Source organism: Brienomyrus brachyistius, chromosome 7, assembly GCF_023856365.1.
Source record: "Brienomyrus brachyistius isolate T26 chromosome 7, BBRACH_0.4, whole genome shotgun sequence".
Taxonomy (NCBI): Eukaryota; Metazoa; Chordata; class Actinopteri; order Osteoglossiformes; family Mormyridae; genus Brienomyrus; species Brienomyrus brachyistius.
The window spans coordinates 2,715,859-2,733,114 of NC_064539.1; the positions used below are offsets into that span (position 1 = coordinate 2,715,859).

The 17,256-nt window shown below is 44.1% G+C and overlaps 1 protein-coding gene across 1 annotated transcript in view; it reads left to right on the forward strand.

Moving 5' to 3' along the window:
- The window catches only part of man2a1 (mannosidase, alpha, class 2A, member 1), a 58,760-nt gene that overhangs the window by 29,120 nt on the left and 12,384 nt on the right, over positions 1-17,256 (forward strand). The window contains 8 exon segments of the mRNA XM_049019830.1: positions 4,185-4,370; positions 8,246-8,360; positions 9,020-9,087; positions 9,846-10,011; positions 10,328-10,561; positions 10,936-11,058; positions 11,353-11,467; positions 15,621-15,754. Of these exon segments, the coding sequence (XP_048875787.1) occupies positions 4,185-4,370; positions 8,246-8,360; positions 9,020-9,087; positions 9,846-10,011; positions 10,328-10,561; positions 10,936-11,058; positions 11,353-11,467; positions 15,621-15,754 (1,141 nt within the window).

The following is a 17,256-nucleotide window of genomic DNA, read 5'->3' on the forward strand; positions in this document are numbered from 1 at the left end:
TAGACTTTAAAGGGTATAAATACTATGCCCCAGAGAGACCAGCACTTTGGTAACTTCGGAAGAGTGCTATACAGTGGAAATGACATAGTGTCAGGGAAGCCAGACATTATGTAAATTTGTAACTCTCAGGAGAGTAACAGAAGGGTTAGTTTGACTATAGACGACCCGAAAGCGTTTCGGAAGTGTTCGGGACATTTGACATAAACAGAGAATTCTGGAAAAATAGCAAAAGAAGGCTGGAATGTAGGTTTGGCAGAGCATCGGTGAGAAGATCCTGGCATTTTCCAGTGTCTGTCTATAAGCGGCAGGCAGCCGAGGGAAGGCCATGCGGTGTGACATATCGGGCAGGCCATGCGGTGTGACATATCGGGCAGGCCATGCAGTGTGACATATAGCCGCAGCATGGACGATAAAGTGTTCAAATGTTTTTGGGAATCTGTTTTTCTATATTAATGTACAAAATCCTGTTTTGTAGCTACTCATTCACTATGGATGAAAATACTGTGTATTAGTGTGCTTTGTACCCTATCCTCACATTCAGTGTCTAACATAAAGCACAATATGTCTAGGAGAAGCAGTGGATGGATGGATGGATGGATGGATGGATGGATGGATGGATGGATGGATGGAAGGATGGATGGATGGATGGGTAACATGCAGGAGGTGTATATGCTTGTGCTTCATACACTAATTTTTCGGGACGTACCGTGGAAAGGGGAATTTCGGATAATCCGCTACCTTCCTCATCAGGGCAGAAGTTCCAGAGCCTTCACTCAAGCCTGTGGTTAAATACCTTTCGTGCCTCGCCGGTTTCTGTTGATGCCACGTGACAAGGGAGCCGCATGCCTCGATCGGTAATACGAAAGCAGGCTGCAGGCTGGGGCAGGTCAGCAATGAAAATGAAACGCAGCAAGGCTATTCGGTGTGACTTGTGGTTTACAACCCCGAGAGAGACCTGTCATGGGGAACTGAGAGGGTTGCATGCAGTGTGTCCGCCGCCCTTTTCCTGTTTACATTAAAGTGCTATAAAATTAGCCATTGGGGTGTAGCTGCACTGGTGGTACTTTTTGTCACTGGCAGCATTTTCGTCACCTTTGCTAAACTGTGAGTGTCCAGATGCTTCCGCAGACCTCAGCTGTGACTGTTGAGACTGCCCCCACCCCCAAGGAATGTTTTACTGTGTTTACCTTTCGATCCTCACTTGCCACTACCTGTTCTCTCAAAAATCCAAACACCGTTTCATGGTTAGCCGCTCATGATTTCAGTCTGGCCGTTAGTTTAGATGGAATAAAGGCTGATGTGGTCCCCCTCATTCGCTCTGTGTCTCTATGGTTCTGGTTGGGAGCCCAGGGGCTGCTGATGTGCTGTATAGCTCCCATCTGTGTATCCCATGAATCCGAATGGTTCTGTAAGTTTCTGCAATGGAAGCCTCCTTGTGACTGTTAGTATATGTATCTTGAACCTTTCCCCGGGACATGACTCTGTTCGCCATTCCCTCCATTACAACCAAGTAGAACTCATCCCTCTCGCTTATTATGGGCAATGCCACTCGATCCATTAGGCTGCATAGACAGGCGCCGGTTTCATTTTTTTAAACGGGTGCCCTGACAGCCACGTGGGCTTTGACCGATTGTGAATAAACACAATTTCCTGTAACTTTCACAGGGGAAACGTTCAGGTCCAGAAAGCAAAAATACAGACCAAGATTTTGTTTCAACGAAGCTGTTGAATCGGAGTACTCAACTAGTTGGAACAAAATATTGGTCTGGATTTTTACTTTCAGGACCTGAACTTTCCATCTCTGGTGGCTTTTAAAGCTGTAATAACCAGTACCAACCAGAAGTTAGTTATACCCTTAGTTTGAAGTGTAAGATGTTCTAAGACTTCAGGTATGCCAGCTGAAAGAAGATGCATTGTCTGAGTGCTGTTTTTCACTGCACTATTGCACCTACTTGTTTATCGTTGCCTTCATCCAGGTTGTAGATACAGGTGGAAACGTTCCAATGTACTTGTACTTGACCTATAAAACATCTTCACAGCTTTTCTGATTTTCAGATTTGTCTCATGGTTTTTGCTTTCATTTGTTTTGTTTAATCTTGACGAATGAGTTTATTTATGGCTTGGATTTTTTTTATCACCACCATAAAGTGTTTGCATCATATTGTCATGATTTCATAGATTGTTTGTTTATATTTTGTTTTGTTGTTTTTTGTTTATACATGTACAAATATACTTTTTATGTAGACTTTACTAAAAGTAGTAATAGTAGTAATGATGATAAATTTACATTTATAGTGCCTTTCACAAACCCAAGGTCGTTTTATGAGAACGTACGGGGGAAAAAAATCTAAGCAGTTCAGTAAGAGGAATGCTTGTTAACCAAAGGTCTTTAAGTCAAATTTAAAAGTAATGAATGAGAAACTGTCACGGAAAGTTTGAGGAAGAGGATCCAGAGGCAATGGCTTCAAATGACCTCGCCACCCATAGTGAGAAACCGGGTGCGAGGGTCATGGAGGAGATTACAGCTAGATGAGCAGAGGGGCAGAGTAAGGGGTTAGGAGATCGTTGAGGTAGGGGGGAACAAGCCCATGTAGTGATTTAAAGTGAGGTAGCAAGATTCTGAATTTGATAGGGGATAGAATTGATAATCGGTGAAGCTGTGAGCTTTTGTCAAGATTTTACAGGAAGAACAATGAAAGGAAATTAGAATGGTCAATACCCCAATTCTTTTAGTTAGTCTTTAGAAATATTATCCTCTTAATTGTGACCTCATTGATCATTTTGAAGTGACTCTATAAATGTGCTAATAAACTTTGACAAATACAGTGCTCACAGAAGGTCTTCGGATGCTTTTTTAATTTGGTACAAATATTTCAAATTTATTAGTTTTCTAACAAAAATCACTATATTTTAAACAAATAAATATCACATTAGAAACAACCAATAGTTGTTTCCACCTCTGGTGCAACTAGCAATGAACTAGTAGTGACACATGCAATAACATAAAATACAAAAATTTGTGTTAACTGTCACTTTGGGAGTCAATGAATACAATTAATAGCAAAATAGCAAGAGCAGAACTGAGTGAGTCAGTGAAAAACATTGACACTTAAAAAGAAAATGCATGAGATATGTACAGATATGTTAAACATTGCTTGTCAGTGGACTTCTTTTATGGTGAACCTAATAAATATTGTAAAATTTTAATAAAATTAAGCCAGCGTTCCAAGACTTTCTGTGAGCACTTGTCAGTATTCCTCCTAGCCACAAGAGGGCTGTATGCTTTTAGATCAGTCCTAGTCCAGTCATATGCTTGCTTGATGTTTTGCCATCTACTGCCATAATTCTGGGACACTGGAGTCATCTAGTCACCCCCCACTTGTGAGAAGGGGAGAAAATTAACGTGTGCTCCACATTGTGTGTTTCCAAGTATTCGTATATTTATTTTTATGCTATTTTCAATTGTGCTACAATGAAAGTTTCCCTTTGGTTGAGCTTTACAGAGCTGATGGCAGCTTCTGTGTTTCACCTTTATCTGGCTTATTCAGTGGATCCTTGTTCTCACTGTGCTTTGATATATTGAACTTTGTTTTATCACAGTGATTGCAAGTGGCAAATAGATATTGTGAAATGTCCAAATATTTTGCTGGTTTAAAATGTCTCTGAGCAGTGTTTCCAACTGGAATCAACTGAGGAATGTCTGCAGGTCCTGGACTTAACGTTTTAAAGCATTCTTTTGTATTTAAACTATCTGAGATTAATCGTCTCCATAAGTAACCTTTCAGATGCATTCAGAGAAACCCAATGCAACAGCTTGTCTGAAACATTCCACAATTCTTTTTTTCTGAACATTGCTGTCATTGTTGTTTTAATATTGTAGCTCCATCAGGGAATTAAGCATATTAAGTTTTTTTCTTTCTTTTGTATTCTGCTAAGGTGATCCCCCGTAGGATTAGTGTAATATACATGTATTGAAAGTATGTGAGTTGCCTGATAAGTCTATAGGTTTCTTACAGGTGAATGCAGGTGCTTTCAAAGGGCTCTGCTGTTCTGCAACAAAACTTTATTGGTCCAGCTTCATCTTCATACCCCTACAGAAGCCACGGTCATTATAGTAATGGTGAGTGTGCCGTGTTGTTTTCCATAATCCATCTCTGTTCCCTTCTCCCCTCTTTCCTTCACAGAGCGGCAGAGATCCTGTACTCTTTCGCCCTGACGAGCCTTAAGAAGCACAACAGATTAAATGATTTTCCTTCTGTCGAAAATTACAAATTGCTGACAGAAGCCAGGCGGAACCTGGGACTCTTCCAGCACCACGATGCCATCGCAGGAACTGGGAAGGACTGGGTGGTCATCGATTATGGGACAAGGTAGGAGCCCCCCCATCTGCTTTTGACATAGATTATGGATTCTCAATTGACACGGTGCTGAGTAATATATATTTTTTTCTTTTTGTTTAATTCTTGGTTTTTGTCTTACGATTACTGTCCAGCATTCTGTACCATACACTTTTTGCCAATGAAGATGGGAATATTACTACAGAAATAGGGCTGCATGGTAACACATTGTGATTATATGGTGCAAAAATCACCAGGGCTTCAGATGATGAGTGTAAAAATTTGTTAGGTTTCCGGAACTATATGGACATTTACGTACACCCACTATTTGGTAAGCAGATTAGTAGTACTCCTAAAATGTTGTGACACCCAAAAATTAGTAATCAGTATAACTGATGTATGCTTATGTTTAATAAATGTGTTGGACTTTAAACTGCCACAAACACCACCACACCACCGACGTCTTTTTACCTTGTTTATCCACAATATCTTCTCTTTTAAAAGATGTTGTGGTTGTTGAGCTGTTCTTTTCTTCACCGCCACTTCAGAGCTTATTGCTTCCATGATTTACCAAAACAGTAGTATGTGTCGTGCTCCACTAATCGAATATTATAAGGATACACTGAATTTATACAGATTACTAATTTATGGACGGCTCTCATTAATATTTTATGCAATCTGCTTGTTTGCTTATCAGATTGTGGCTGTATAATACCAAAAAGTTGCCGTCTGACAAATGTTTACGCCCGTTCTCTAAAGCCCTGATGATATTGCGCATGCCCCATATAACTGCGATTTGTATCACAATGTGATATCGTGCGGCCCTACACATGAACATTACCATGCAGCAGCCTGAAGCAGCAGATTCGGTTATATTTTTGGGTTCTGTGTATGTTGAGCATTTTAACTTTGAAATGAAACTTCATTTATCTTTGGTACGATTGCATAGGATTTCTTACTTTTCCCATAAGGCACACATACAGGTGCGACTGCAGCTTGGGGTATGAGTGCAGGGTCAGCTATTTATACAGATTCGGATTCAGATGCATTATTGTCATTGTTTCCACAGCAACAAAATTTAAAGGTGCATTCTCTCCAGTGTCACATCAAAACAATACACACATTAGAAACAATAAAATATCTGATAAATAAACAAACAATAAATAAACAGACCAGCATGATAAAGCAATCATACCCCATAGTTTCAATTGATATTGAATTAAATCCAGTGCCCCTCGGGGTATTTCAGAGGGGTTTAGGGGCCTTGCTCAAGGGTCCTAAGGGCAATGAAACTATCTGCTGACCACAGACTTTGAACCCACAACCTTCCGAACACAAGGAAAAAGCCTCATTCAGCCACACACTACCCTGTATACTGGATAGGCATGATTAGTATTATTTGGAAGTGGGTGGCCAACTGGATAACCCCTCTTGCCCTGTGTGTGTATGTATCTGTGCCCTGTGATGGATTGGCATCCTGTCCAGGGTGGCTTCCAGCATGGGATAGGCTCCAGGCCCCCCTTGACCCAAACCAGGATAAGGAGTCCCAAGATGGATGGTCAATAGGAGTATTTAAGTAGATGTGACATAAGGTTATGGCTCAAACATTAACTGTGTATTGAGAGAACATTGCAGACTTCCAGGCCCACAGCACTGAAGGAACGCGAAACCCAATGGGATAGTTGTGGACCTGACGTCACGTGATGGCCGTGCTGGGATGGACAGAGTCACTGTGGCTGTCATGCTGCCTTGGAACCTGTTAGTGATACTTTGGCAATCAGTAACTCCTGTATTAAATCAAGATGCTGACAATTAACTTCTTGCTAAGTCGAATAAACTAGATGGACAAAATACACTGCCCAATTTTTTATTGGACCGCCTTTAACGCACATTTGTCATGGCATTGTTTCCACAAGCTTATGCAACATCTCACCCTTTATTTTCATCCAGATTTGCATTCATTTCTCACCGAGATCCTGTATTGACAAGTGAGTTGAACCACGTAAAGTCTCCTTCAGGAGATCCCAAAGACCTTCATTGAGGTTAAGGTCTCTGTGGTGACCAAGTCATATGTGAAAATGATTCCTCATGCTCCCTGAACCACAATTCGAACCCATTGAGTCTTTGCATTACTGTCCTGGAAGGTGTCCATGCCAACAGGGAAGAAACAAAATCTATTGATGATGGATGGAGGTGTAACCTGGCCTTTCAGCGACTGGCCTGGCAGTAATAATATATGCGATTTAATATAAGGCTGAAATATGTGAATTGTATCTTTCATGTTCAGACCAGCTTTCAGATGTGTTTTGATACTCAAACATTGGTTTCCTCATGTCAAAAATGAAGAGACTCATCTTTTTTAGGATGTATAAAAATATACTAAGCCTGTTTTTTTTTTCTCCCTTAATTCAATGGCCTGGTTGTATAAGACACCCACGCCTTTGAAGGGATCATCTTTTTGCTTTTTTAATAAGTGCAGAGTAAAGCGGTGGCTTCCTGAGAAAGGAAGGGCAACCAAAAAAGCCACACAATCATGGTCTCTGAAGGAGGCTTGAAGACCAGCAGCTCTAATGTGCTTGTTAATCAGCCCATTGTTGCACATGCGCCTCAAAGGCCGAGAGCAGCTTGAAGCGGCACGTTTACTCTCCCAGTTCTCTCTGAAGAGCACAGGCTATCATGGCTTCTTGTTGAATGATCTTGGTTAATATCTGACCGCAGATCCCCAGGGTTTGTTTTAATAATGACATTTTCAGCTTCATCTGTTGTGAAAGTGGTTTCGTTTTGGTGCACCGTTAAGCTGATGGCAAGTTCCGTAATCTTAATGTTCAGTTAGCTGTCCTTAGCCTGCTGCTGTTGGGCAGTAGAATGAACTTGTGTCCTACTGACGAAGATCATTTGAGCTTGGATATTTACATGTGACATTTATATATTTTTATTTTATAAATGGAAGTCTATGTTTGAAAATGAATTTTCAAGATTGAATGGGACCGTCAATTGACCTTTGGAAGCTGGAGTTTTAGGACTAATGTTCCCACCACCAATATGAGCAGTTAAATCCACAAATGCCTCTCAGTATTTCAATATACAGCGAAATGAACCTCTTCCCAGCCCGTTCAATCAGCAACTCAATGTGCCATGTGTATTAACTTTGCGGCTGCTTGAAATGCCGAATTTCTTCTTTCAGATTGGCATTCCTGTCTTTGTTGGGTCAGTTGGGATTCATTGCCTGTTTAATGAGGCATGTCGAGGGTTTAATGAGGGGCGCGGAGTTCCAGTCGAGACTGGCCCGCTGTGCAGGGTGGCCTAATGAAGTGCAATTAATGAGATTATCGTTTTTTAAATTGGGGCATGCTGGGGATCAAACGGCTACTTAAACAGCCTCGTCTGGTCATTTTAGCAATGGGTGTGCCCTCAACAACATCTTTGGGTCCGTTCGACCCCATCCCTTCCATCTTCCGCGCTGTAACTTTGTCAGGTTGACGAGATTCTCCTTCCTGCTGAGCTCATTTCTTTCTGTAGATGCTCTAATGAACTTACTTTTACCCCTAGAGAGTAATTAAAGAGAACCATTTTGGCTTGCCATGAATCTAATGTTGGCCGATTAGGTGATTCTTGTGTGTTCATTTATCCTGCGACGTTAGCCGATGCCATGCTGTATGCCCATTGATGTCGCCTTGATGCTAAAAGCTAAACAGTGCTACATTTCTCCAGGGGCCTTGAGCTAAAGACATTTTCTTTTCTTTTTTTTTTCCTCAGCAGAAACTACCAGATTTTTTATTCCTTTTGTAATCAGCGGCTCGATCTGAGCTACTGTACGGGGCCTTGGCAGTTTCCCTTCTCATGTCTCTCGTCTGATGATACGACTGTACGGGTTTCTCAACCTTCCCCCCCACCCTTTATTCCTTCAGGCTGTTTCACTCCATCCTGAATCTGAAGCACATAATGGTGAACTCAGCCCATTGGCTGGTGCTGAAGAACAAAGGGGAGTACAGCCATCAGCCATCCGTGCCGTTCCTACAAATGGTAACTGTCGCCTCAAAGACGAACTGCACCTTGGGTTCTGTGTAAAACTCCCACAGGGTTTAACTGTTAAATATGCACAGGAAATGTGTCCATATGCTTATCTTGCGTCCACACTGCTATGTTTTTCTTTAAAAATGTAGAATCTACTTTTGTAAACACTCTCACAACCATATGCTTCTGAAAACTCCATTTTAGTGTTGTAGTGTGGAAGAATGAAAACAGACTTGTGAAATCAGACTGCAAAAGTACCCTAATTGGTCCCTACTGGTCACATGGCCCTTCCCTGATTGGATCCCGCTATTCACAGCCACTTGTAGTCTAATTGGTCACCTGGTCACCCTACACAGAAGTAAACAGTAGGGATAGGCAATACTACTGATATTCATTTCAGTCTGATGCAATGCAGTACACAGATACCTATGTGTTATACCACCAAAGTGTTGTTTGCTGTTGACTTGTCAAATCTGATTGGTCAGGAGGATGTTGACCCTACCCCTCCCAATGCATATACAATGGTTACTACACATCTGGCTTACACGTTTGCGCCTAAAGTCATTATTTTCATATTTACTTTAAAATAGCCTTAGTTGTTGTTGTGTTTAAAAAGTATAAAATGACGTGAAATTATCTCTTATCTAATGTGTGCTGGGGATGTGTAGGATGACGTTCAGCCGGCTCAAGATGCTTTGCCTCACAAGACTGTCCTGAAGCTGAGTGACGTCTCAAGGTAAATTTCATTCAAACAAAACAAACAAACAAATTTATTTTTGTATAGCGTATTATCACAACATTATATCGTCTCCAAGTGCTTTACAGCATCCGCACCCAAAGCCCCCAGTGAGTAAGCCATAGGTGACAGTGGCAAGGAAAAACTCCAAAGAAGGAAGAAACCTTGGGAGGGACCAGACTCAAAGGGGGAGCCCATCCTCCAGGGGCCGGCAGGGATAGTGAAATAGAGATGGTTAAGTGCCAAGTCACACAGTCCAAATAATAAAATTTGAGAAATAACCAGGGAGCAGGGAGGTGATGACAAGCTGGTGCCGACTCTCCTTCCAATTGGCAGGCAACCATAAGTAAGGCAGTGGATCATACATGGAAGATGACACAGGCAGAACAACAAGCTGGATGCAGGGACATCACTGGTAGTGGCAACGTCACATGTAGCAGGGTGTGCTGGACATCTTGATAGATTTAGGTCTTCAGGCAGCACCCCCAAGAGGAGTAGGGGAAATAAAATGTGGAATTAGTTGGGCAATTATTCCCCTATGATCCAGGGGGCAAACCTGCCTGTACGTCGGCCTTGTGCATGTAAATGTCTGACTGGAAACTGTTAGATTGTTAGATGGTGTCCTGGATTTCCCCGAAAACCTCGTCTGTCTGGTGTCGTGATGGCAAATGGCTGTCTGTGTGGTTTTTTTATTTTTATTTCTTTTATTCGTAAGCTCTGAATGCCATTGTTCTGAGATGTATCCTTGTCTGCCTCAGGGTCCTGGTTGTCTACAACCCCACAGAGCAGGAACGCTTGACCATGGTCACTGTTTATGTGAACACCCCACGGGTGCGAGTCCAGACGGCCGCTGGGCACACAGTCACTGCCCAGGTCAGCGCAGTTTGGGAGGAAGCCACCAGGGCCTCCAGCGAGGCCTTCCAGGTGAGCCGCTCGCCATCGGCTGCGGACGGTGTCAAGTAAATAGATGCAGCTTCCAAGCGCACGCAGTGGGCACAGTCATGGAGGCAGCATTGATCAGCAATGTTTGGGTTATTCTTTTAAGCATCAAGGATTTTTATATGTTATTGTGCAAGTGTTTTAAATAAATACTTAGAGAAACTGCACACATTAATATTCATTCAGAAAATATTCATTTTATTGATATAAAGGTCATTTAACACCCCCCCCCCCCCCCCCCCCCCCGGGGTTTTGGTCCCTCACTCAGTCATGATCCCCTGGCTCCTTTCCCTGCCCCCAGCTCTCCTTCATGGCACACACTTCTCCATTGGGCTTGTCCCTGTACCACCTCAGCGAGGCACCTGAGGTCAGGACTTCCCCAGCCAGCTACACCTTCTACCAGCAGGGCGGCGACGTGTCTGTGGCAGGAACTGGGCAGTTCAGGGTCAATGTGCTGCCAGGAGACTCCACAGCGTTTACAATCGAGAACTCCTTCCTGAAGATTTGGTGCTCCTCAATGTCGGGTTTGATGGAGGTGACCTCAAAATTCCTCGTTTTTTAATTCCTAATATGATATTATAAACAAAAGATGTACGGATCTCATACCCTGCTGTTATGGGGGATAATGGTGCCTTATTCTCCTTTTCTACAAACTACAGTGTAGCTCTGTTACTGAATAAATTACTGGGCTGAGAGGACAAATTGCACTCGAAATGTGCCAAGCTCTGCTGGCTGGACACTAACTGCTTCGTTTTCTTCTGTTATATTTAGCACAGTCAGCTGCATGAAGCATATGTGTGTTTGTAGCTACAACTGAGAGTCTCCTTTGGTAGAAAGTTCATATGTGGGAAAGGCCCCCTGATCGGTTTTCATGTGAAAGCTTTATCATATGACTCCCACATCTTTCAGAGGATGCAGTCCAAGGAAAGTGGTGCCGAACAGGAGGTGAGACTGGCCTTTGTGTGGTATGGAACCACCAGTAACAGGGATAAGAGTGGAGCCTACCTATTCCTGCCCGACGGTGAGGCCAAGGTAATCAGGCTTTGTAGAGAGAGGCCTTTGCTCTCCATAGCTGTATGACACCGTTTTTGTGAAGCTGCTCTCACCTTGACCTCGCCCTCTATTTCCTACTTGTTGGGGTCCAGGCTCACCGTCCCGCTGTCTGAATCTATTTACTGTGGTGTAGTAGCTTGATGGATGGATGGAATGGTGGTTGGATGGGTGGATGGGTGCATGGTTAATTTGCCTTGCTAATTTCCCTGTGCCACCCAGTCGTGTTGAGCTTCTTCTGCAGCTTTGACTTTCTGTCTTGCTCTATCCCTTCAGGAATACTCTCCAAAGGGCCCTCCTGTGATAAGGGTGACCAGAGGAGCCATCTTCTCTGAAGTGGTGACCGTGTTTGAACATGTGACTCACAGTCTCCGCCTCTATAACATTCAAGGTGACTTTTTAATCACTCGCGCTGCCTGAAAACATGGCTGGGGCATCTCCTCCATCCAGCCTGGAATGGTCTGGAAATTCTAAAAACCAGACTGAAGTTAGGGCTCTACAGCTGGCTGTATGTGTCTTGCCTGTATGTTTTCTTTAACTCAACTGCAGTGCTTGTGTGCTTGAACTGTCCCGATGATGAGTGTATAACCATGGATGGATGGATGGATAGATGACTGTGCATCCTGTCAAAGGTTACAAAAAAGATTTCAGCTGAAATTTGAAGATGTCAAAGACGCTGAATCAGCGTGTGCCCCTTTGGCTGTTCTGTTACCATGTGACACACTGGCCCCAGGAAGACAAATGCGGTCTCTATGGTGACGTGATGTTGTAAAGTTCTTGTGAGACTGAACACAATTCCCGAGGTTGTTTCAAGAGGTGCGTGATACATTTTGGAATGGAGGCAGTTGATTTTCAGCTTTTGGCTCCTCATGAAAAATTTACCAATCCTGTGGTGGAGAGTGCACCATCCAGCGGGGTCTGATGTGACAGTGAGGATGATTTGTAATGCTGGTAGTGTGATGAATAATATCTTGAACCCTGAATGTTGCTGGATCTAGTGGTTTCTCATATGGCTCAAGCTGCAGTCTACAGTTCTGCTAGTAAGAGAGTACTGGGGTCCCCTCCATCATTCACCATCTCTCTCTTCATATATAATTATATAGACTCACTGGGTACTTTCTTACGTACACTTTGCTAGTACCCGGTTGGACCCACTTTTGCCTTCAGAACTGCCTTAATTCTTCCTGTCATAGATTCAACAAAGTGCTTGAAGCATTCCTCAGGGACTTTGGCCCATGTTGACATGATAGCATCACGCAGGTGCCGCAGACTTGTTGGCTGCCCCTTCATGATGTGACTCTCCCATTCCACCACATCCTGTGGGTGCTCTGTTGGATTGGGATCTGGTGACTGTGGAGGCCAAATAAGTACAGTGAACTTGTCATGTTCAAGCGTGATGAATAATATCTTGAACCCTGAATGTTGCTGGTTCTAGTCCCAAGAGTGGTCTTGTTGTAGTGTGCTTGAGCACCGTACAGTTCTGAAGGGCTTAAATTCAAGGCGCTTTGAAAGAAAACCTCACCTTTGGACCTAAATGTACACTGGTGCTAGAAAGTTTGAGTTTTGAGATTTTTGTATAAATAAACCGAAAATGTGAAAACAAATGACACAAAATCATACTTGTAACTTTAGTTTAGGAAATGATTCAGTGTTTCATATTTGTGTTAAAGTACGTGAACTGTCAAGTAATTGCTGCCAGGGACCCCCTTGTGTAGCAATAACAGTAATTGTTTTTATGTCATTTATTTAATTGGATACTTTTATCTAGTTTTAAGACTTGCAAGAGAATAGGTCATATTTATGCAGAAATAGGGAAAATTATAATGGCTTCACAAACATTATTACCTTTGTAAATGTATGTACATATATCAACCAAAGCCAGAGATCTTCAGTCCTTGGGAGCCCCCAGCTGGGCACAACTGCTCAGTCAGACAATATTGAGACCATTGAGTAACGGCATGATGGCCTCAGGCTCCAGGAACCTGTGGGTGCTGGCCATCGGGGATCTGGAGTTTCTAGCTCTGGGGAATAACCCAGTGAAACGGGATACCCTCCTGAAACTGTGTGCTCTGTATGTGCATTGTGGGGCCCACAGTGTGGGCGGCCTGACGGCACTTTCCATCAGCACGGTGGCGGTCGTGGCTGTGGTTTCCGTGCCGGCAGGCGCCTGTCTGTGTCGTGTGTGCGGGGGTGTGCTGAATGACTAGAGGCGGGGCCATCTGATAGGGCTGCCCGTGTTTGCTCCATTTAGAGAGGTTGGCACGTGGTTGAGGGGAGGGGGGGGGCGGGCTGATCGAGGACAATGAGGCCACTTTAATGTTATAGGCGCCACCTGCGCCTGAAAACTAAAGAGGGCGTGGCTCAACTTAACCGAAATTACGGAACTGTGGAAAGGCCCAGGAGCGGCTCTTTCAGTCGCCATTTCTGTCGTCCATGGGGTGTGGGTGGGGAAGTAGCAGGTGTCCATGCTGCTGGTGACTTGAGATGCCCCCCAGTGGAGAAGCAGCACCATAATGGCTCTCACTCATCTCAGTAATTGCATAACCAGCAAGAGTCACTCAGCTGCCAATTACTTCACCCTTATGTGGGGGGGGGCATTATTTAACTTTGTTTGTATTTAACTAACTTTTAAATTTAGTATTGAGATTTTATCTAGCTAGCATAATGTCACTCAGAAATAAGAGTTTGATTATGCAGCATTATCATGCAACTTTTTAATGTACATTTTGATGGCAGGATAGTTTTTTTTGTTTGAATTTTCAGTATATGCTCTTCTTACTCCTCACCTAAATAAGATTTTACATGCAGATTTTTTTTTGCGTCCTGCAGTTGCTGACACTGATAGACATTCGCTGTTTTGTATAGTATAACAAGGAACCACTAACTCTGATTAAGCTGTGTTTGTGATCAGGATGGCTTGAAGTGATTACTGTATGCTTCCTCATTCTTTCAAGATGGAAATGGCAAGAAGTTGGTCCCAGTTGTGTCCGAGATACCCCCCCCCCCCCCCCCAACCCACTACCATCAATCCAAACGTCTACTTTCGTAAATATCAGCCAGTTCATGCTAGCAGTAAGGTGGGGAGTAGTTGAGCTGCCTGCAATCCTGGCACCATATTGAATGCAGCTGGGTTTCTGTGGACTAAATCAGTGTTTCCCAGTCCAGTTCTTGGGGACCCACAGCCGGTTCATGTTTTTACTTCCATCAAGCTCCCTGCCAGACAGTCCAGGAGCTGGGAGAGAGCAAAAACATGGACCGTTTATGGATTCCCGACAACTGGATTGGAAACACTAGACTAAATAAACGATCCTTTATTTGCCATTTGTGAAACTACATTGGAATGCTTCTCTTTGCCTACCCCATCTTGCTCTCCATGAGACACATACAGGTGAGAGCAAGCTTGGGGGACACAGTGCAGGGTCACCCAGTGTGCGGTGCCTTGGTACTGAGGGTTAGGGGCCTTGCGCAAGGGACCACAGACACGTGACTATTCTATCAAGGCCACGACTCGAACCGGCGACTGTCCAATCATAGGCACAGAGGCTTAGCCCTCGGACCCATTTATCTCCTGCTCGCCGCTTAATGTACATGAAGAGCAACAAGTTCAGAAATGATCAGGACTCAAAATGAGGCCTTTGTCAATAAAGAACACAAATGCTTTTTATCTATGAAACTCTGTGAAGACAAAGGCAGTTTCACTTTTTGTAATAATCAGAAGTGAAAATGGATGGAGAAAAAGTCACTGGCTTTTATGAGTGTCCAGCTACTGCAGCATTTCCCGTTAATCACCATGCCTGCTCCGTAAGGGACTTACCCTGACTGAGTGATGTGGTCCCGAGGCTTTGACGTGACAAGGTACCCAGTCATTAGTACACCAGGGAATATTTTCCCCCATACAAGCCATTTGACCGCCTGACCATCCAGCGAATACCCTAACATTAAAGTGACTCGCTTGTGTGCGCCGGACTGCCTCATTGTGAAAGATGATCACTATCGTGTCCCTCGGGAGGTCTGTCACTTCTCAACATCGTTGATGGTGGGGCAGAAGACAGAGATTTGCGATAACTATTGTAGGTCTGTCGCTTGACCTAGATAGTGGTGAAAGATGGCTTGAGGCCAGGAAGAATGATGGCTCAGTGCCTTTGGGGGGGTTCAGCAGGTTAGGCCTCTCTACCAGACTGAAGGTTGCTGGTTCGAATCCCATGCTTGTCCGAGTTGCATTGGGCCCTTAAGCAAGGACTTTAACCCCCGATGTGTTTCAGACATGAAATACCTAGCTAGCAAGTAACCAGACGATTGTAGCTAGCTAGCTGGTTAGTAGAACATGCTGCTTCATCATCTCCTAAATACACGTTTATTTAATATGCAGTGTAGCTAATGTTGGTAGCCACTCAGGGTGTGAGTCATGGTAAACACCACTAAGGAGTCTGAGATGTGCTTGCCCCATTTCTATACGTGTCCTTCCTCAAGCCTTCGGAGTATTGAGATGGCATATCAAGTTACTTCCACAGGCTCTCTGAGTTGCTGTTACTGTCGATTTGTAGGTGTGGAAGGCCAGTCCGTGGAGATCTCCAACACGGTGGACATACGTGGAGAGTTCAACCGTGAAATCGCGATGAGGATAACGTCAGACCTGAACAGCAATGATCGATTCTTTACAGACCTCAATGGTTACCAGGTAGGTCACGGATTCTGGCACCTTCTGGTGTGTTCCTGTTTCTTTCCCTATGGATTCCCTGTAGGTTCATGCTCTCTGCTCTTGGGAATCCCCTTCCAGCTCATTGCAGCCCTGGGATGGGAGGATGGCTGGATGGATAGATGGATAATTCCTTTTGAAAGCGGACATAAATCCCTATAAAACTGCTTTCTCATATGACTCGAGCTGCAGTCTACAGTTCTGCAAGTAAGAGAGTATTGGGGTCCCCTCCATCATTCACCATCTCTCTCTTCATATATAATTATATAGACTCACTCACTAGCTACTTTCTTAGGTACACTTTGCTAGTATCCAGTTGGACCCACTTTTGCCTTCAGAACTGCCTTAATTCTTCCTGTCATAGATTCAAGAAAGTGCTTGAAGCATTCCTCAGGGACTTTGGTCCATGTTGACATGATAGCATCACGCAGGTGTCGCAGACTTGTTGGCTGCCCCTTCATGATGTGATTCTCCCATTCCACCACATCCTGTGGGTGCTCTGTTGGATTGGGATCTAGTAACTGTGGAGGCCAAATTGTCATGTCAAACCAGTCTGAGATGATATGAGCTGTGTAGCATTGCGTGTTATCCTGCTGGAAGTAGCCATTAGAATTCTGCCAGGTAAACTGTGGTCATGAAGGGATGGACATGGTCAGCAACAATACTCAGGTAGGCTATAGTGTTTAAATGATGCTGAATTGATACTCTGGGTCATCACAGCGTGCTAAGGAAATACCCCCCACACCATTACCCCACCACCCCCAGCCTGTATTGTTGATACAAGGCAGGATGGATCCATGCTTTCATGCTGTTTACGGTAAAGTCTCACCGTACCATCTGGATCTCGCAGCAGAAATCAAGACCCATATGACCAGGCAACATTTTTCCAATTATCCCTTGTTCCATTTTGGTGAGCTGATGCACACTTTACCTGGACCAAATGTACCCCGCAATGTACAATTGTAAAAGCCTGTTGTTTTTGACACTGTAGGGACCCCTTTTCAGGTCCCCACAAAAATCTCTGAATACAATCAAAAAAACAAAAATTGCCTTCCATCCATCCATCCATCCATTTTCCAAACCGCTTATCCTACTGGGTCACGGGGGGGTCCGGAGCCTATCCCGGAAACAATGGGCACGAGGCAGGGAACAACCCAGGATGGGGGCCAGCCCATCGCAGGGCACACTCACACACCACTCACTCACACATGCACTCCTACGGACAATTTAGCAACTCCAATTAGCCTCAGCATGTTTTTGGACTGTGGGGGGAAACCGGAGTACCCGGAGGAAACCCCACAATGACATGGGGAGAACATGCAAACTCCGCACACATGTGACCCAGGCGGAGACTCGACCCTGGGCTCCAGAGGTTTGAGGCAACAGTGCTAACCACTGCACCACCATGCCGCCCCCCAAAAATTGCCAAAATTCTCATATTGTTTTGGTTACTTATGGTTAAGATTAGGGCTGGGTAGGCATTA